Genomic DNA, 22,922 nt, shown 5'->3' with positions numbered 1-22,922 from the left:
CAATACTTTTTAAAGAAATATTTAGTACCTGTTATTAAATATTATTTGGTGGAAATAAATATTTATTTCCATGTAATAAGGCTTTGTTCATATGAAGAAATCATTTATTAAACTGTAACAAATAATATTGATGGGTACAAAATATTTGTTTTTCCCAAATAAATGAATAAAAATTTTGTTACTAAATCTTTCTTTCAGTGTACTAGGGTTTTTTCAAATTTATTGTTTTGAATTGTTTTATTAAAAAATCTAATTGTTTAAGATATTTTGTCCGGATATTTTGTTGAAGCATCAAGAATCATAGAACCGGTATATTCATATTATCCAAATATATCTTTTAGAGATTTGCCGTTGACGGGTAGTATAAACTGTTCTTCCCTCCTCTATTTCTTCTTCTTGTTCTTTCGAAGGGTGAAAACGCACACCACAGGATAAAGATTTTAGCCAATGAGTTTCGCCGTTGGTGGTTACTATGGCTACCGACGAGGGTTGATTACTAAATGGGGGTAACTCGATTAAGGCAACAAGGCTCCAGAGTGTTGCAATAAACGGTAAGGGAGCTGGATCCAGAGCTAGAGGAGTTGCTAACAGCCAACAGCAACGGCTAACTGCTCCACTGGGTGTACGTAATAGGGCGTCTTCTATTTGCCCTCTTAATCACCTAATAAGTGTCTTATATTTTGAGCATTATAGACGCTGAGTTCCTGAGAATTAACCAGTGTTGATGCAGGTACTGGAGCGAATAATGTACAAATATTGGCGACATTTGCTGGACGTTAATCCGGGTCTTGTCATAACCACCATCTCTAACTCGGAGTATGTTAGGCCAACACTTTGACGGCAACACACACTCGAGAGGAGCGTGAAAGCTTGTGACAATGCCGATTTAACGCCTGGATACCCTGAATATCCAGCGCTGGCTTGTTTTCGCCCTCACGAGATCACACAACCATATCGTATTCCCCTTTTATTCCGAGACCGTTAGGGAGGTAGGTGATACAGAGTCGATTCGCGGACAATAGACTCCTCAGACCAGATGAGATCAACTCTTTATAATGTATATGGGTCTCATCATCTGAATTAATCTAATTCTACAATAAAATATAATATAATAAGTGAATAGATTAAAGGGTGAACTGGGAATATGTTTACCTAATGCATATTTACTTTATGTTGAGTTTGAAGGCAATAGTTCTTTTTCTGACGTTATTTGTCTGTTTTTCTAGAATGTGAAATTGATCTAAATAATTTATATAGTTATTATTAATATTAGCTGTAATATTAAGAGAATAAGCAAAATTTTGTGGCCAGAGTTTTTACATGATAAAATGGGTTTTTATGGTTAAATTTGGTAGTACAGTTCAGAAATGATCTTGTATCTTGTGAATTATTGACATTTTTAAAGATATAAGCTCATCCCGATGTTACACTCATCAAGACTTTTCATTTGAGTACCCACATTAATTTTTCACATATTTTATATATATTATATATTATATATATGTATATATGAAAAATATATAAAAAATGCATGTGGGTACTCAAATGAAAGCTCTTGATGAGTGTAACGTCGGGATGAGCTTATATCTTTAAAAACTTCAATAGTGAATAAATGATTTTGTATTTTGTTAACTATTGACATTCTTATAGATACAAGCTCATCCCGATGTTATACTCATTAATACCTTTTATTTGAGTACCCACATCAATTTTTCATATATTTTATATATATTATATATTATATATATGTATATATGAAAAATATATAAAAAATGCATGTGGGTACTCAAATGAAAGCTCTTGATGAGTGTAATATCAAGATGAGCTTATATCTTTAAAAACTTCAATAGTTAAAAAAGTACAGAGCAATTTAACATAATTAAGAAACTACCTTGTATTTTGGTAACTATTGATATTTTTAAAGATACAAGCTCATCATGATGTTACACTCATCAAGACCTTTCATTTGAGTACCCACATCAATTTTTCATATATTTATATATATTATATATTATATATATGTATATATGAAAAATATATAAAAAATTGATGTGGGTACTCAAATGAAAGCTCTTGATGAGTGTAACATAGGGATGAGCTTATATCTTTAAAAACGTCAATATTTAAGAAAGTACAGTGCAATCTAACATAATTAAGAAACTACCTCGTAATTTGTGAACTATTGATATTTTTAATGATATAAGCTTATTCCGACATTACACTCATTAAGACCTTTCATTTGATCCCCCACATCAATTTTTCATATATTTATATATATTATATATTATATATATGTATATATGACAAATATATCAAAAATGCATGTGGGTACTCAAATGAAAGCTCTTGATGAGTGTAACCTCAAGATGAGCTTATATCTTTAAAAACTTCAATAGTTAAAAAAGTTCAGTGCAATTTACCAAAAGTCATTATTTAATAAGTCACAGCAGTCACGTAGTGACTGCAAAATTGCTAGTTATAAATTATTCAAATTAAAAATTGAAGATCTAAAAGTCTTATAATTACCTTTTTTTTTTTGTTCCAGGTTAAAGTTTGGTTCCAAAACCGCAGGACGAAGCACAAACGCGTGCAGCAGGAAGAAGAAGCCAAAGCCCAGCAGCAATCCGGAGGCAACAACAACAGCAACGGAAACGGGAATAATATTAAAAACACTCACCATGTCAGCAAATGGCAGCAAGAGACCGGTGATTACCACCCAGAAGACGATGAAGATGATGATTCAGAGCTGATCGACCCAAAAGCCGAAGACTGTTCGAGTGGCTCTGAAGCGTAGCTAGACATCACTTGCCTCGACTGAGGCACAGAATCACTTACTCAAGTCTCCAGACAAGAGCGGATTTAATGCCGACTTCTGATTCTGGATTTCTGGTAGTCTGGTAGTCTGGAGTGAAATATTCCTAGAGGAAGTCGGTGTAATGGAGCTATTGTCTGTTGCAAGACGCCCAGAAAAGACAAGACACTAAATAACCGCTGGGTTCCGCCGGAAGCTTCAAAGAATCGGTCGCGGAAGAGTGAATCCAAGGGATGATGCTTTTATTTTCATTGCCAACTATCTACAGATAGATGCCGTTGTAATGCGCAATCAAATCAGTGAAGAATATTAACATGTATTGTATATATCTATATATTTAATGTATATTTATATACATACCTATATGTGTGTGTTGTTTCCATTATTTTATTAAATTGGACTATTTGTTTGTTAGATCAGATTATTTTTTAACAATTAAGTTCCGTTTGATTAGCCATCTAATTAATGCCATACGTTAACGATTTGCGTACCTGTAAATAAGAAGAAATCAGTGATTGGAGCAATGAGTGCCAAACTTGATATTTTAATTAAGTACTATTGGATAAATAAGAGACTAAAAATAGATATTATGAGTAACAATATTAATTCAAATTATCACTTTTATTTTTATTTTTTATTATTATTATTATGGATGATTGATGATGATTAAGCCCAGTGTAATAAATAATTTTAAGGTATGTATCTGTGGACTAGATTTATTGTCGAATTTTACGAAAATAAGAAAGAGAGAAGCAGTATTTACTTGAATGATCTTAACCGATACAACTTTAAATTATTTAGATAAATATGTTAGTGTATTAGCATACGCGTGAAAGTGTTGTATATAATAACTGTACATAATAAATTGTGATTCTCATCGACTAGATATATTATATATAAATATAAATATAAATATAAAATATATAATTTTAACTGTCAAAAGAATATTAAGTTGGTATTCCGTATATGATATAGCTGAATAAATTATATCATTAAACAATAAGTCATTTTAATTATTTATCATTTACCTGGTCTATATTTCTTCTTTCAAGGGGGTGTTCTGGTTTAGAAGCTTGACTTTTAAGCATTTTTCAAACTTACATAATAAAAATGAAAAACATTTTTACTATCCATTTTTTTGGTATGAATAGTAGATGATTAATAGCTTGTGTAATTGGGCTCAATTACTTTCAATTTTTTGAAAGTCCATAGTAAATAGATTTTACGAATTTCATTAAAAGTAAAATATTTTGCAACCACGCACACTAAATACGTTCCAAAAATTTTTTTTTTAATTTTTAAATTTACAACAAAATTTTATTTAATTTCCGACAATCATATACAATCATATCGGTTTCTTGGATTTTTTAATTTTTTTATTTTATATCTTTTTGTAAAGAAAAAAAAATTTTTTTTTTCTTAATAATCTTATGAACGTGGACTTGGCGCGATTTTTTTTACAGTCAACTGTTTTTGTTTGGATACTCAGTGATATCTGTGGTGAAAAAGAATTTCAGATAATAGCAAATATAATCCAGATTATACTAAATTATTTTTGGATTATACTCAGTGTAATATCCAATTTTACCCAGAAATTTTTCTTGTTATACCGCGTAAGATTACACTGGATATAATCCAAAAAAATATCCCGTATAATCCATATTTCTACACGGAAAAAAGAAAACAAGAATAATTACAGTATAAAATGTAAAATCGGTCTCATCGTAATTAAAACTAGAAAAATTACAGTTTGAAATAACATTTTTCTAAATTCAATTTTCAAAGCTTTCAATGTAAATATTAAATTCTACAATGTAATTCTTAAAATCTGTAATGATTAAAATCTGAAACTGTAATTTTTCCAGTTATCATTACGAAGCGCCACGTTGCATTATATACTGTAATTTTTCGAGTTTTTTCCGTGTACCGAGTATAATTCAAATTATACGGGATATTTTTTCGGATTATATCCAGCGTAATCTTACGCGGTATAACAAGAAAAATTACTGAGTAAAATCGAATATTACACTGAGTATAATCCAAAAATAATTTAGTATAATCTGGATTATATTTGCTATTATCTGAAATTTTTTTCACCACAGACATCACTGAGTATAATATGAGAGGATATCTAATGTCATTTTATTCTTTCCGAGTATTCAAACATATTTTGATTTTTTTCAAATTTCTAGACCAGAATACTCCGTTAATACAGTGCGAGGTTATGTTGGAATTACAATCCATAGAATTCAGATTTAAATAGTGTGAGTATTTCTGTCAGTTTAACGTTGAATGCACCAGGGACGGGTTGGACATGCAAGCCCCGAATCATGGGTTAGCAACATAACAGCTAATTATGTAAATTGCGATGTGCAAATTACTCTTCCTATACCGAGTTAGCGTATATATTGAGGGCAGAATCCTTAAACGGAGCACAAACACACCTCGCTCGGGAATTTGTCGGCATCCTCTTGAGAAGATACTTAACTATTCCCAGATAATTTTCAGCTTTTAACAAATTTCAATTTGTTGTAATGGGTGGCGACGAGTTACCCTAAAATAATAACAAATTATCAGAGTTTAGTTTTGTTAGTTTTATAATTTATAGTAACTAAAATAGGCATGAGGGGCAAACAAATCTTTTAATTCAGCTTCAACGATCGAGGTAATGACGACCATAAACTGTAACAGAGCACACAACGTTTTCAGTGGTCAACAAATTGGGCTTGACAGGCGAAATAGGGCTTGAGAAAGAAGAAAGAGTGTGTATAACCTGCAAGCTGGAAGAAAGAGCAACAAAGATGGACCAAGATTTCTGGTTGGATGAACAAAGAAGAAAGATGTGTGAGAATAGAGAGAGGCGAGAGTTAAATAAACAAGGAGAGAGGAAAGAATCCGCGTGGATACACGTACACGTGTATTATACCTGAGCTCGAAACTAGCTTTAAGATGCCACGCAGGTCTGCCCGGGGAGGAGACCCGCGTTCCAGGAACCAAGCGTGTAAAACACCAGTTAAACCATGCTTTCTAGTTGGAATGGAGAAGAAAACAATGCGGGACGGGCCCTAAAGTCCCTGACAAATGTTCCAGGTTCTGGATCGGGATCCAAAGCCTCCCTTCTTGTGTTCAGGATTTTTATATTCTTCTTTTATTTTTTTTTTTTTGGGCTTATCACTCTTCACTGATAGAAGGATTTAGTTCTATTTAATAAGATTTAGTAACAGATACTAAATGATTTAGTAACAAACCTTTCATTACCAAATATTTAGTAATGGTTACTGAATCATTTATTAAAGCCCATTTAGTTCCACCAAATAAATATTTAGGAGTATTTAACAAATGATTTATTGCTACGCAATAAATCGTTTCTTGGTATCAAAAAAATTAATTTTTTAACTAATTTTAGCGTGTTACCTAACTTTTTAACTTAAAATAAATTAAAATAAATAATTCTAAGTAAAAATATAAGGTATTACAAAGAAAAGAAGATTTTCAATTAAGTTCCACTGCAAGGAATTCAATAGCTAATTTAAAAGGAATTTAGTTGATTAATTGCATATTTAAAATTTTATCAGATTTACAAGCATGATCATCCGCGGAGATTGCTTCTAATAAATATTAAAGTTAATAAGAAAATTTAAATACATTCATTGTTTTAATGGTGTTAGATAATTAACTCGGCAATTAGTGTGAGTTATTAATCATCTTTCTTGTATAAGAATTCAAAGCCGCTTGAATTTCGGTTCCAAGCTGCCTTGCGGAGGAACGGTGTACTATCTTAGACCAATAGAAACTCAGGATTTAACAACTCCCGCTCTCTAGCATTGTTCCATTGAAGTTATTCAGAAAATTATTAAATTATTCTGTTTAACTTTAAATAAATGGCTTAAAGTACACTGATAGAAGGATTTAGTTCTATTTAATAAGATTTAGTAACAGATACTAAACGATTTAGAAACAAACCTTTAATTACCAAATATTTAGTAATAGGTACTAAATTATTTATTAAAGCCCATTTAGTTCCACCAAATAAATATTTAGTAGTATTTAACAAATGATTTATTGCTACGCAATAAATCGTTTATTGGTATCAAAGAAATTAATTTTTTAACTAATTTTAGCGTGTAACCTAATTTTTTAACTTAAAATAAATCAAAATAATTAAAATAAATAATTTTAAGTAAAAATATAAGGTATTATAAAGAAAAGAATCTCATTAAAGTATATTTTTTTGTTTGAGACATTTATAAAATTTAAAATTAAACAGGTTTTTAACATATCAATAATGGACTAATTGAAAAATTTTTACTAAACTCCATTGAGAAAAGACATAAATAGAAGACATTTATTGGGAGTATGTGTGTTTTTAAAGGTTTAATAAATCTCCCAAAATCGAGCTGAATAAAATAATCTAAGTCAGTGAATAGGTTATGTATCACATAAACATTGGAATTGAAGCTTAGCCATCTACCGACAATACTCATCAAAGAAATATTTAGTACCTGTTATTAAATATTATTTGGTGGAAATAAATATTTATTTCCATGTAATAAGGCTTTGTTCACATAAAGAAATCATTTATTAAACTGTAACAAATAATATTGATGGGTACAAAATATTTGTTTCTTCCAAATAATTGAATAAAAATTTTTTTACTAAATCAGTTTAGTACTCCATACTAAATCCTTCTATCAGTGTAGTATTTAACAAATAATTTATTGGTACTCAATAAATCGTTTATTGGTATCAAAGAAATTAATTTTTTAACTAATTTTAGCGTGTAACCTAACTTTTTAACTTAAAATAAATCAAAATAAATCATTTTAAGTAAAAATATAAGGTATTATAAAGACAAGAATCTCATTAAATTATAGATTTTTGTTTGAGACATTTATAAAATTTAAAATTAAACAAGTTTTTAACATATCAATAATAGACTAATTGAAAAATGTTAACTATACTCCTCTGAGAAAGGACATAAATAGAAGACATTTATTGGGAGTATGTTTGTTTGTAAAGGTTTAATAAATCTTCCAAAATCGAGCTGAATAAAATAATATCTAAGTCAGTTAATAGGTTATGTATCACATAAACATTGGAATTAAAGCTTAGCCATCTACCGACAATACTTGCCAAAGAAATATTTAGTGCCTGTTACTAAATATTATTTGGTGGAAATAAATATTTATTTCCATGTAATAAGGCTTTGTTCATATGAAGAAATCATTTATTAAACTGTAAAAATAATATTGATGGGTACAAAATAATTGTTCCTCCAAAATAAATGAATAAAAATCTTGTTACTAAATCAGTTTAGTACTCCGTACTAAATCCTTCTTTCAATGTTCTCACCTTGAGCAATTCCTGATATTTTCACTCATAAAAATCACCTAGATAGATATCTTCTGGTGACTGGTATCTTAAAAGAACAACATTAATTAATACACTAATCACTTCTCATTTGCTTATTTCAGATGTCGCTTGTTAGTCTAATCGATTACGAAAGGTTTATCGGTTAATATATTGCAGTATTTCTGGTTTTGTACACGTATAAACACACTTATAGTCTTCGGAAGAATAAGAAGAGGAAGAAGAATAAAAAAAGGAAGAAGAAATAAGAACAAGAAGGAAGAACTGGTGTATTGTCGTCAAAAAGGTGATCAGGAAGAATAGGATACGGTGTTAAATTTAAATAACATGCCAACAACACACGATCCTAAGAGAATATTTGTATTTGGTAAGGATACTAATTTCACATGCGACCTCAATGCCGGGACCACCGATATTGCAATTGTTTTTTTTTTTTTTTTTTTTTTTTGGCTTTAGTCGAGTTTTCAATTCAATAAAAATAAAATCCAGTGTTTTTACGCCTGTTCTTAATGAAGTTAAGTATCGAGATTGGGAAAAAATATTTGAGGAAGATTTAAAGTAAAAAATCCTTAAATTCAGTGTTACACTAACAACCGTGAGAACTCGAGTGAAGGATATAATAAACATATAGAAAGTGTTTTTTGAATTTGGCGGCCCGAGCGCTGTCGTCTTGATCCGCAAAAACCAGTCGGGATTTATCGCTCTATTTGTTCGAGGTTAGAAATTCTACGCCTTGAAGACATATCGTGACGTAAGTATGCGTACAAAGGGTTGAGGTTAGTTTTTTTTTGTTTTATTTCATTTGGGTTAATATGGAAATTAATTTAGAAGATATTTAATAATTTTTTTAACTAATAAATTATAATAATAAAGATAGCCGACGTTTTAAAATATTTTTTAATAATTAAATTAGAAGAAAAAAATATTTAAAAAAAATTGCAGTTTTTTTACAAATAAAATTTTTTTTTAATCATTTTTTCAATAAATAAAAATTAAAAAAATTTTAAATGTCGGCTAAATTAATCTTCATGAAAAAATTGAAATGTAGAAATTTTAAAAAATTAAAAATGCAATTTTGAAAAAATTATTTTTTGGAAAAATTTTTTTTTTTTTAAATTTAAAAATGGTCAATAATTGTTAACTTTAATGTCATAAAATTTATATAACAATTAATTTAGCAGATATTTAATAATTCTTTTAACAAATAAATTAGAGCAAAAAAAAATGATAAGAAAAATAAAAGATGCAATTTTTTGGAAGAAATTTATTTGTTAATAAAAAATTAAAAAATGGTCAATAATTGCAAGGATTGATGTCATAAAATTTATATGAAAATTAACTTAGCAGATATTTAATAATTTTTTTAACAAATAAATTAGAGCGAAAAGAAATAAGAAGAAAAATAAAAAATGCAATTTTTAAAAAAGGATTTTTTGGAACAAATTGATTTGTTAAAAAAAAAATAAAAAAATTGTTATTAATGTCATCGGATTAATTTGATTAACTATAAGTAATAATTGGTGTTTAAAAGACAGAAAAAAAGGATTAAAAAAAATGGCTGACAGAGTGGAAATTAAAAAAATAAGAAGAGTATAAAAAGTCAAGGGAAATAAAGGTTAAGCTAGTCCTCGATGTGTGTGGGTCCGAGGTCCACAAGTATCGGGTTACCAATGAAATAGCGATACCATTTTGTTTACAATATTGTCGAAGGTGTGTGTCCATGCTCGTTGCAAGTTAACGAACCGAGCGGAGAAGGTAGAAGGTAAGAAGGTGAAAAAGGTAATAAGAGAATAAAAGAAAGGGTTGAATAAAAGCACTACACGGTCCATATGTCTGCGAGAAACTTACAATTGGTTGAGCACTTCCGCCGACAGGAATCCCCGAGTTAGATCTATAACTCTAGAGCGCTCAAGATATATAGACTATATTCTGGATTGCATGTATACTTGCATGTGAGTGGTAAATGTTAAATGTAGATCTCAAGGGTTAATTCTTATTGCGAGCTGGCATTAGAACTCGTAGAAATGCAAATATCCAATAGCGAGCAAGACGTTACTGAGAAACATGTGATTAGCCCCCTGCCGATGACCTAGAGGTTATGATGGGCTCGCGTGGCTGGCCCACATTAGAATCATCGTCAGTCTTTTCTCGGATTTACAATTCTATAAATTTCAACTGAATCAAGGATATGTCATTATTCATTATCAACCTGTTTATGCATTGATAATTGTCCTGTAAATTTTTTTCTTCATCTACACTGAAAAAAAAAAAAAAAAATACCACGTATTGTGATTATCAAAATATAAGTCAGTTCAAGACCTATACTCTGTGCAGTAATACTATATTATATGCATTGTCAGTTGTCACTGCCATCGACGTTTTAACACTGTAAGTCAGTTAATTTGATTTAAGCGCTGGTGAAAATAGAATTCAACTAATATTCATGATGTTACAGTCGACGCTCTCTGTATTGGACCTCTCTGTATTTGACCGCTCTCTGTATTTGACCACATTCTTCCTCTGTATTTGACGATTTTACACAGCTCTTATGGACAAGGACGAGTCAAATACAGAGAATGGTCCTGTACGGGCGAGTCAAATACAGAGAGCGTTGACTGTAGCTTGAAAAAATTTTATTGTTACACTTTTAATTTTAATTTTTATTTGTTTTGTTAGTTTTATAAGTAAATTGATTTTTCCCAGTAAAGAGAGGTTATAAACATCTAATAGTCTGCTCATTCATCTGACTATAGTAAATTAAAGCTTACTGATAATCAGTATACCTAGGTTTTGTGATAATCAGTAAACTTATTGTGATTATCAAAATATCACGTTTTCTTAGTAACACAATACCAAGTTTTTTGATTATCAAAAAAAATATTCTTAGTAGTAAAATACTTTTTTTTCAGTGTATATAGAAAATATTTATATTTTTTCAATTACTGATTTTTGATAAGAACATCATTGATGGCAATTCAAAATAAAAATGTAAATTAGAGTATAAGTTTTTAATTAAGGATATTATTACTTATTTACGTATGAGAGAAAATGTTGATAAATAAAATCCTTTTCAAAACCAAAAACCAAACTATCGACGTTTTAACACTGTTAGTCAGTTAATTTGATTTACGCACTGATGAAAATAGAATTCAACTAATATTCATGATGTTAGCTTGAAAAAAATTTATTGTTACACTTTTAATTTTAATTTTTATTTGTTTTGTTAGTTTTATAAGTAAATTGATTTGTGCCAGTAAAGTGAGATTATAAACATCTAATAGTCTGTTCATTCATCTGACTATAGTAAATTAAAGTTTACTGATAATCAGTATACCTAGGTTTTGTGATAATCAGTAAACTTATTGTGATTATCAAAATATCACGTTTTCTTAGTAACACAATACCAAGTTTTCTGATTATCAAAAAAAATATTCTTAGTAGCAAAATACCTTTCTTTCAGTGTAGATGGGGCTGAAAATAATTATTCTTAGTAAGAATGATTTGTAAATTATTTTTACAAATTTTTAAAATTTCAAATTCTGTTTGAAGAATAGAACCTATACAGGAAAATTCATAATAAACTTTTTGTAGGAAATTAAATTTCTTAAAAAAGATGTCTTGTGATTTTTTTGTATCTTCTATATTTTGGACAGAATTTTAATTCCAAATTTAGTAAATACACAAAAAATAAAACTTACTTTAATCAAGTAAATAATTTTGAAGAACTTCAACTTCTTGAGTTGAGTAAAAAAATTCTTAAACTAAGAAATTTCTCTTGGTTTAAGTAAATTTTATTTGATTCAAAAATTTCCTTCTTGATTCCAGACAATGACACTCATCAAAATTATTTTCTTAGTTCAAGAATTTTTCTTTTGATTGAAGTTAAATTTTTTTTCAGTGTAGTTTTTCATACCTCAGTTACCTGATGAATATTTATTAATTATAATATTTTCTGATGACAGTTATCTCCAGGAATTAGAAATATAGCGGGTAACTTTGAAGAACAAATAACAGGAGGTTTATTATGCAGACAGTTGTGGATGCGTCTGAAGATTGCGTTTGTTATTGCTTTATACTTCATGAAAGCGTACTTGTAAAACGGCAATTTAATAATCTGAACGCGTTTGCTCGACTCGACTGACATGAATGCGCATAATGTTATTAATGGTGGCGTACCGTTTATCCTGTAGGATGAGCATGCATGCTCTTGAGTTGCTCGATATGTTACGAGTAAGGCATGTTCTCTTACTTAACTTGTCTTGGTAAGTTTCTTTAATAGCACACGCAAGGTACGATTGAAAAAGCGTATTCTGTGTGTATAAAGAAAATATTGAACGCGACGGATCATCACTACATTTCACTTACATATTAAATATAAAATGTAAAACTTGAGGCTTGAATCTCCAGCTAATTTTCATCATCGATTTAATATTGGAATGATAATTTGTTGAAAATAAACAAAACGCAAACAATAAATATAGAGGATCAACGATCTGTGGAAAGAGTTTCAGATTAATAAAAAATAATAAGGGCACGAAAGAGCAATAGGGTGTAATCACCTTAATGAATAGTCGCTCTACGTAATTATGGTGAAGCTGCCACACAGGTTTCTCCAGCACACACACATTCTGTCTTCTTAAGGCTTAAATATTCCGTTTTGTTTTGTGTTTATTGAAATATATATACGCTATACGTAATACCATTTCTGATAATTTACGTTTCGATTTATTGTCTCTGCACGAACTTCACGATTTCTTCTTTTTTTGCTCGATAAACTTTTATTTTTCAAGGTTTCAAGTTCATGGGTAGTAGGATGTTGGATTTTTTATTTTATTTTTATCAAAAAAAGATTATTAGAATTTATTTTTAACTTTGATTTATATTTTTATAATATTCATGTTTTATATGTATAATTTTGATAATTTAATAATTTCTTCTTTTCAATTTTAACAATTTATTATTTCTTTTTAATTTTAACTTTTTATTATTTCTTCTTCAATTCATATTTCCAACAATTAATAGTATTATTATTATTATTATTATTATTTATTATTATTATTATTATTTCTTATTTATTTTTTATTATTTCTTCTTATTTCCAAGAATTCAATAGTACTTATTTATTTTGACTATTCCTTTTTAATTTTAAAATTTTATTGTTTCTTTTTAATTTTAACAATTTATTATTTCTTCTTATTTTCAACAATTTAATAGTAGTTCTTTATTTTTAATATTATTTCTTCTTCTTGATTTGATAATTTAATATTTCTTCTTCTTAAATTTAACAATTAATTATTTTTTTCTAATTTTATCATTTCTTCTTCTCATTAATTTTATAATGTAGTATTTCTTCTTATTTCCAACAATTTAATAGTAGTTCTTTATTTTGACTATTATTTCTTCTTCTTGTTTTGATAATTTAATATTTTTTCTTTTTAAATTTAACAATTTATTTTTTTTTTTCAAATTTTATTATTTCTTCTTCTCATTACTTTGATAATTTATTATTTCTTCTTATTAATTTTAACAATTTATTATTTCTTTTTATTTCCAAAAATTCAGTAGTACTCATTTATTATGACTATTATTTCTTCTTATTATTTTGATGGTTCAATATTTTTTCTTCTTAATTTAAACAATTTTTTATTTCTTTTTAATTTTAACATTTTATTATTTTTTTTTTAATTTTAACAATTTATTATTTCTTCTTATTTCCAACAATTTTTTATTTTGGCTATTATTTTTTCTTCTTGTTTTGATAATTTAATATTTCTTCTTCTTAAATTTAACAATTAATTATTTTTTTCTAATTTTATCATTTCTTATTCTCATTACTTTTATAATTTAATATTTCTTCTTTTCAATTTTAACAATTTATTATTTCGTTTTAATTTTGATATTCTATTATTTCTTCTTCTCATTATTTTGATAATTTAATATTTCTTCTTCTTAATCTTAACAATTTATTGTTTCTTCTCATTTCCAACAATTCAATAGTATTTTTTTATTTTTATTATTTTGATGATTTAATATTTCTTCTTCGTAATTTCAACAATTTATAATTTCTTCTTATTTCCATCAATTCAATATTATTTCTACATTTTGAAACTTTATATTTCTTCTTTTTATAATTATTTTGATAATTTAATATTTCTTCTTATTAATTTAAAAAATTTATTATTTTTTCTTATTTCCAACAATTCAATAGAAATTATTTCTTCGTATTCTTTTAATAATTTAATATTTCTTCCACATTTTAACCATTTATTATTTCTTATTTTCAATTTTAACTTTTTATCATTTCTTCTTCTCATTATTACTTTAATAATTTAACATTTCTTCTCAATTTTACCAACTTTTTCACTATCATCCATACTTGTTAACAATAAAACTTTCGTCCCATTAATAACTAGTAATTAAAATCCATATAATATCCCCGAGTTTATCATCGATTAAACATGTAGTAAATATTGTGGTTAAAATTCCTAAGAAAATAGACACATGTCTTAAAAGTAAACTACAAGTGACGTTTGTTAAATAAAAAAAGAAAGTAAAAATATCGGTGAGCCTGAAAGGTCCTAGAAATAAATACGTATATATAAAACACACAGTTAAGGCAAGTCTTAGTCAGGTTATCGCTCGGTTGAGACTGAACAACGTGGCAATTATCAGCCATTCCTCGCAAATAGCCGATGGTTAGTGATAATTATCTACTGAGAACAACACACCATCTCAAGATCTATATACCGGGTGTGTTCAATCGATAATTCTATAATAGATAGAATGATACTGTTGTTTATAATTTCAAAATGGTTTATTAAATACCAATGAAGCTAAAGCCAAAGGATATTAATTTTGCAGGCTTAAATGTATTTGTATAAATATTAACTGTTTAATAAAAATACTTAATCATCTTGGGATAAGGAATATAAGTTTGCGGTCAGATTTATTGAAACGAGTAATATGTAATAACGAATAATAAATACAATAAATAAAAGAAGAATATAAACATGGAGGTATAGAGTGTGTTAAGCACTGGCATTAGAGTAATAAGCGTGTAAAGAGAGAGAAGTAATACTACTGGAGTAGTTGAGGTTAAGTTAACGTGTAAGTACGTATGTATGTTTATATCTGGCTCCAGTAATATAAAGTATCCACTTATTTTAGCGCTTGCAAATATACATACAACTAAACCGGATGCCGCTAGCTCAAGGGAACGTTTTTAGGCCTCTGTATAACGATCTAGGATAGAGAAAACGTCTATATAGCTTCTGTTTCCTATACATTCTCTTTTGTTCGCCGTATTTAAGTTAACTAATAATTATACACACTCTAGCTACGATTTGTAGTATAGGTACTAAACTAAAATAAGTTAAGTACATCTAATCGAGAAAATCTAGATGTGTTGCTTTTAGATTTAGCTTGAGTTAATTCCGTTTGAATATTGGTCAAGAAAACAATCTGCTATACCGATTATATTGTTATGGCTAAAAATTATTAACTATGCGGATAAATTTTACCTTTTTATTTATTTAATAGAGAAGATAATTCTCTGATAATTTAACGACGTAAAACCTTTAACCCACTAACTGTCGGCTCAAAAGTTACCAAGGGTCAGACTAAATTCAATACAATCAATTTAAAGTTCATTGTTTTTTATTTTTAATATCATTTTATCGCTTCCAGGATTAATTTATATTGAAGAAATACTGGAAGGGTAGTAATTAACAATGACAAGACTTTGGGGTGAAGTTAAGCTGTAAATCTTTACAAGTCTTTAGTTTTAACGAACTATGATGGATACTTCATGTTGGGTTAGAAGTTATGGTTCAATTTATTTTACTAGCTTCTGATTTATTTTGATTTTTATTTAATACTTGTCAGCTGCTTCTTGGCTTTGATTAATTAATTCATTAATTATTCAATTGACATTCATATCTATAAAAAAAAAAAAAAAAATTAGGAAAACGGTTGATTCTGAAGGTCATCCCTGCAACTTCCCGCTAATTTCATGCCTAGGCGTTTAAAATTTCACTTATGATGTTTTTGAGCTCTTCGAGCTCAAAAGTTTGATATACGGAAAAAAAGAAAACTCGAAAAATTACAGTATATAATGCAACGTGGCGCTTCGTGATGAAAACTGAAAAAAATTACAGTTTCAGATTGTAATTATAGAATTACAGATTTTATAAGAATTATACTGTAGAATGTAAAATATTTACATTGAAAGCTCTGAAAATTAACATTCAAAAATTGAATTTAGAAACATGTTATTTCAAACTGTAATTTTTCTAATTTTGATTACAACGGGACCAATTTTACATTTTATACTGTATCACGCAGAAAAAAATTTTGTTAAGATAACTTAAGATATGTTGTGGTAACAAATGAATTTGTTAACATAGGTATAACAAATTATACCTATGTTAATAATTGTTAAAATAACAAAATTTAGGTTATAACAAAGTTATTGATATGTTATAACAACAAAACAGTTTCGTTATACTATAGCAAAATCTTTAAGTTGATTCGACAAAATACTTTAGTTGGTATAACAAATTTTTTTGTTGAAACAGCAAAATTATTCTACTAAAATAACAAAGAGAATTTGTTGGAGTAACAAAGACAATTTGTTAAAGTAATCAAGTGAATATATATCATTTAAAAATATGCTATAATCAAGAATAGCTGATTTGGAAAATATTTTAGCAACAAATTAGTTTTGTTATTGCAACAAAATCATTTTGTAACAGCAACAAAATGATTTTGTGAATTAGCAAATTGATTTGTTAGTACAACTTGAAACATTTTGTTAATGTAATTAATGGATTTGTTGCTATAACTATACACTCATTTGTTACCAGAACAAATTTTTCAGTTATTCCGTCTTATTTTATTTCAACAAAATCGTTTTTTGCGTGTAATTATTCCTATTTTCTTTTTTCCGTCTAGAAGTTTCATAGAATATTATTTTTTGAATTTTTAAACCGCAATAAATTTTGAAAGTATCAACGGATATTCACGTGGTTAGTGGCATTCAGCGCCGTTTTTTGAGCCTCATAAAGAATCATTAAGTTTGAATTGATCAAACTATGAATTTCGGAGTAATTCCGAAAAAAACATTTTTTTTCGATTTTCTTTCGTTCACGATATCTCTCGAACAAATCAGCCGATTTTGACCGGCTTGGCGGCGATCGACATGGTTTTTTGAGGTTCAGAGCTGATTAATTTTTAGAACTGATCGGCAAAGCCGTTCAAAAGTTATTCCAAAAAAAAACCACATTTAAAAAACATTGTTTTTGTAGTTTTTTTGAGATTCCTCTAAATCTACCAGTCCAAATTGTATTTAAAATCTAAGTTTGTCTGAGCCAAAAAAAATATTTCTTCTTTTTTCCAAGCTTTCGTGACGTGAAAAAAAAAAAACCAAATTTCGGCGTTTGAAATAAATCTTGAATTCAATTACTCAAAAAAAAAAAAAAAGCGACACTTTAGCGAGTCAATTAGAGCAGCAGAGATATAAGATTTCATCAGTCGGCATTTATATAACCAGCAGTCCAATTTCAAAAATGACCGCACTTAAAAGCATGAAATAGCTTGTTGAAGTTCCTTATGCAAAAAATCTTAAAAAAAGATAATTCAAATGTTAAAAAAGAAGCAGGATAACGCAGAAAAATTAATTTAAACCTTCCTTTTTTTCACTCATTTGTATAAATATAAGGAATAAATAGTGTATCTGATGGACAGGATGAGGCACATGAGGCTCGAGGGCAGCCCCTTGCTAACTATGTCCGTCAGTGATAATGTTGATGAATCGGCTCGCTTACACTGAATCGCGAACAAGGCGTACTCCGTGTAGTGAGCGAGGCGTATACCGAGAGGGGCAAGAGGAGGAGCTCGATGGATCCCAGCCGAGGATCACGTGCTTCCATCCAACATGTATGAAAGTGATCTACCGTGTTATGTGTAAAGCAATGTATATGTATCAGGATCAGTACCCAGTATGTATATCAGAGTATCCTTTTCGCTCCAACGTCCAGTATCACTTTATCCAACATATCGGTTTCCTTTCCTTATTCCTTATTTCTTGGTTAGGTATATTACATTATACCCTAACCTACACTGTCTCTACCTAACCTGCAGCTCGCCCTTACACTTGTTTGTCTCGCTCGACTCGGTGAGCGATCACTTTTCTCTCCACCCACCAAGCCTGACAACATAATCATCAGGTTTAACTTGTACTAAACTATAGTTAGCCGCGCATTGCGGTTACAGGTTACAACCAGTACCTAAAATCTCTATGTTTGGGCTACTCTATTCCCATGACTTATCACTACACTGGGTACAACTCATCCAGCTTTAAATCCTCGACGATTAAACTGCCCTGATGAATCCTCGTGTGCCTTTGGCTAAAAATCACTCAAATTATAAATTATAAATTATTATAATAATCCACTTACTCCTCTTTCTTCTGTAAATATACACATCTTTACTTTGTATAACTTTTTCAAGGGTTAGTTAGCTTAATGGCCGAGTCACGGCATCATTAACGGGTCCACGTGACAATCCTCATTAATCATCTTCACCGTTCTACTCTCTCTTTTGTGTATATATTTGCCTTTCTCAGCTTCTTGCTTCTTATTAGCTCTTCAGTCGGGCAGTTAGGGATTTTGGACTCTACTTGGGTTGAGTCAACGTCAACAGTACAAGTCAATCTATTGAAACATCAAACTACCTTGTCATCCATCAGCATCCTATTTAGCCAAGTTTCAAAGCTTACTTTCAAATGCTAATATTTTATAAAACCAGTAGCTTATTTTTATTGTAATTCTTCATTTTAAATGCTTTTAATAATTTCTATAAAATTGATAACAGCCTTGATGATTATCAGATAAAAAGTGTTGATTGTTTCTCGAAAATATGTTTATTACATTAAATATTACCTATTACATTAAATACAAACTTATTACTATTACTAGCACCTTGCAGTCATTATGTGACTTGTGAATTATAAATAAACAAAATTTTGCTTTATTAAATAATGAAGTTTGAAAAATTGCACTGTACTTTCTTAAATATTAAGGTTTTTAAAGATATAAGCTCATCCTGATGTTACACTCATCAAGAGCTTTCATTTGAATACCCACATGCATATTTTTGATATATTTTTCACATACATATATATACTATAAATAAATATATATAAATATATGAAAAATTGATGTGGGTACCCAAATGAAAGGTCTTGATGAGTGTAATGTCGGAGTGAGCTTATATCTTTAAAAATGTCAATATTTCACAAGATATTTATTAAATTGCACTGTACTTTCTTAATTATTGACCTTTTTGAAGATATAAGCTCATCTTGATGTTACAATCATCAAGAACTTTCATTTGAATACTCACATGTATTTTTGATATATTTTTCATATATACATATATATATATATATATATATATATATATATAATATATATAAATATATGAAAAATTGATGTGGGTATTCAAATGAAAGGTCTCGATGAGTGTAACTCCAGGATGAGCTTATATCGTAGAAAACATCATCAGTAGACAAAATACGACGTCATTTTTTAATTATTGAAGTTTTTAAAGATATAAGCTCATCCTGATGTTAAACTCATCAAGAACTTTCATTTAAATACCCACATGCATTTTTGATATATTTATCATATATACATAATATATATGAGGTTATAATTGAGGATGGTTTTACTTGTATCACTGTAGAGTGTTTTACAAGGGAGGGTGGGGAACTATTGTCTCTCCACTTTTTTTTCTCCGCAATATAATCTCTCAACCCCGTCATTATAACTCTCAACCACTTTTTCGTCCCCACCCCCCTGCATGTCGGGATTTTTTCTTTCATGCCCGACACACATGTGCTGCGACTGTGGCCGACTTACGAGTTATAATCAGTACCTGCATTTGCATTACGGTCTTAAATAGTATGGAGGTACTTCTATAATGACATTTTACCTACATAACTATATTGGGAAAACCACAGAAAACCCGACCGGTACAGAGGCTGGCAATGAAACGCACATATATTTTTAGTTTATAATCATTGAAAAATATTGGTGCGCGCCGGAATCGAACCCTGGTCCCACGCTTTCGAAATGCATTTACCGAGCCGATTAGGCTATTGCCAACCTTTACATAATATATATATACATATATGAAAAATTGATGTAGGTATTCAAATGAAAGGTCTCGATGAATGTAACATCAAGATGAGCTTATATCGTTAAAAATATCAATAGTTCACAAGATACAAGGTCATTTCTTAATTATTGACATTTTTAAATATGTAAGCTCATCTTGATGTTACACTCATCGAAACCTTTCATTTAAGTACCCACATGGCAATTTTCATATATTTCATATATACATATATACAAATATATAAATATATAAAATATATGAAAAATTGATGTGGGTACTCAAATGAAAGCTCTCGATAAGTGTAACATCAGAATGAGCTTATATCTTTAAAAATGTCAATAGTTCACAAAATACAAGGTCATTTCTTAATTCTTACTTACAAGTATTATTACTAAATATATTATAACTGTTATTTTTTCCTAATAGAACCCGCATAATGGCTTTGCTAGGGTTCAGTGTATTGTTTATAATAAAAATAAATAAATAAAATAAATAATTAACATCTTGCTTCTAGAGTACCTTCAATTTCTAGATATCCAACAAAGTGATGAAAAAAATTAGCAATGATAATTTGATGAATCGGAGTATTTTGTGAGGGTTAATAACGCTTGTAAGAGTGAAAAGGATATAAAATTAGTTTAACAAATAGCCATTGTCAGTGGCGTGGTCCAAGTGGGGGCTCGTTGGAGCATCTATCACCTGGTTATCATGATTATACCACTTGAGAAAGATTCTTACTCTTCCTTTTATTCCGTCTTACGTCTTGTAATTTTTTTATTCTACCTCGATTCTCGCTTCTTCTCTTCATCTATTCCCACTACCACCTGGATAACTCCTTTTGCTTCAACTCCTCAGCCTCTCTACCCATGAATAAGATGTCTTGATCACCAGAGAGCGAGAGAGACGGATCAGATTGAGAGTCCAGAGCTAAACTTAGAGCCAGCAATACATCGCATTCCCACTGTGAATCTTTTCGCCGGTCAGACTTTTAGATTTCTCCATATAAATTGATGATCATTTAGTGAATTAATTTAATCGACGTTAAATGTGTTATAAATTATAATAAGAAAAGCCTAAAATTCTTCTATTAGACACGAAAGAGAAGATGATAATAATAATAATAGTATTAAATAAAATAAAATAAAATATTATAAAAATAATGTGTATAAAATCCAACCTGGGTTTCTTAGTAGGTAGATTACCAGTGAAGCTTCGCATAAATATACCACTCCCAAGATAAAGATCTAGTACGGACAAGACCATTTGTTGTCGTGTCCATCTCTCTTGGTGCTTCTTTTCCACTTCTACACATCTTCCTTACATAAATACGATATATCTTTATACCTGTAATAAATAGCCTTTTAATTATCCGGTAAATATGATCTGTTTTTCTAACCTGTTAAAATAATACCTCACTCTTTGGTTGTGCTTGGTACACCACAACCCAATCATTAAATTCTTCTCAAGTTTTACGATAATCGCTGGTCAATGTTCCGAGTTTAGTTTGAAGTTTGACGAGTGGATAATTTGATGCCTCAGGGAAATTTGCTAACCGACTTGGATATAACTTGTCTTTTCGTCAGCTAAATATCTCAAATTATTGTGTTTAAGTAGTTTATGCTGAAAAAATATCAACCAACTGTTATATACACACTATTGAACTAATTTTACTGTAAATAACAGAGTTTTATATTATCTTTTTAGTAGATTTCATAGAAATCTAACTATTGCATTGGTCCTCATGACGGAACTTTTCAAAAATTTTCCTATATTTCGACTCAGCTCGTCAAGCGAATTCAGAAAATGCATATGGTTCAAAAGTTTATATATATATATATACGATATAATCGGCATTGTCTCTTCTCTAACTCCCGTAATTCTATACGGATCTCAATAAAACATAACATACTTATTCTTAGGACGATTTCCGAGGTTAAGTTCTAAGATGAGCCAAATCTGTCGATTAGTTTAAAAATGAGAGCAATTCAAAAATTTCCACTTTTACCTTATTTCCGTGCAATAAAAATGGAACGCGACATCCTATCGGATTTCTGTAAATTGCATTTGAAAGCTTATTTAATAAGCTTCAATTTGTGTACTTATTTATTTCTCCAAATTAAATAGTTTAGGAATAATAGCAATTCAAAAATTCTCAAAAATCGCAAAAATTTTCACTTTTACCGTATTTCTGTGCAATTACAATTGAACGCGATATCTTATCAAAATTCTATAAATGGCATCTGAAAGCTTATCAAATAAGCTTTAATTTGTGTACCTTATTATCAGTCTAGGCCAAAAATTACCTACTTTCTCAGACAGATTTAATGAAATTTTACTTTTGCATTCGTTTTGACGTCATTGTTGTTTAATCAAACAAAAATTTATTTTTTTTTTTCATATGCAACCCTAGTAGTATTTTCATTATTCATCATGAAATCTACTTCCATTTCGGCTGCCGAATGGCCTTTTTTTTTTAGTTATGACGTTGAAAATTTTTTTCTAAATTTATAGCTATTAAATTGTTATAAAAAAAAACTGTGACACTGACATCTGGTAATTT

The 22,922-nt window shown here is 29.1% G+C and overlaps 1 protein-coding gene and 1 long non-coding RNA gene across 5 annotated transcripts in view; one reads left to right on the top strand and one right to left on the bottom strand.

Moving 5' to 3' along the window:
- The window catches only part of LOC123271439 (homeobox protein EMX1-like), a 29,702-nt gene extending 25,939 nt beyond the window's left edge, over nt 1-3,763 (top strand). For both annotated transcript variants that reach the window (XM_044737771.1, XM_044737772.1), the window contains one exon: nt 2,546-3,763. In XM_044737771.1, coding sequence (XP_044593706.1) covers nt 2,546-2,794 — 249 coding nt within the window. In that variant the 3' untranslated portion in view covers nt 2,795-3,763. The remainder of the gene's footprint in view (nt 1-2,545) is intronic.
- Nucleotides 2,983-22,046, bottom strand: LOC123271443. Of its 3 annotated transcripts, none has more exons than XR_006510874.1 (7): nt 21,774-22,046; nt 21,540-21,706; nt 10,031-10,439; nt 8,165-8,231; nt 5,194-5,366; nt 3,173-3,303; nt 2,983-3,074 (listed from the first exon to the last, which is right to left on the bottom strand). It is a non-coding gene; the product is annotated as an uncharacterized LOC123271443 (long non-coding RNA). The 3 variants fall into 3 exon arrangements; XR_006510873.1 differs by having other exon boundaries at nt 5,257-5,366; XR_006510875.1 differs by lacking the exons at nt 21,540-21,706; nt 21,774-22,046 and adding exons at nt 12,096-12,675; nt 12,742-13,063 and having other exon boundaries at nt 5,257-5,366.
- Nucleotides 22,047-22,922: the final 876 nt, after the last annotated feature.

The sequence above is a fragment of the Cotesia glomerata genome, linkage group LG9, assembly GCF_020080835.1.
Source record: "Cotesia glomerata isolate CgM1 linkage group LG9, MPM_Cglom_v2.3, whole genome shotgun sequence".
NCBI lineage: Eukaryota > Metazoa > Arthropoda > Insecta > Hymenoptera > Braconidae > Cotesia > Cotesia glomerata.
The sequence above is the reverse complement of the archived record's forward strand: the minus strand, read 5'-3'. Positions and strand labels throughout refer to the sequence as shown.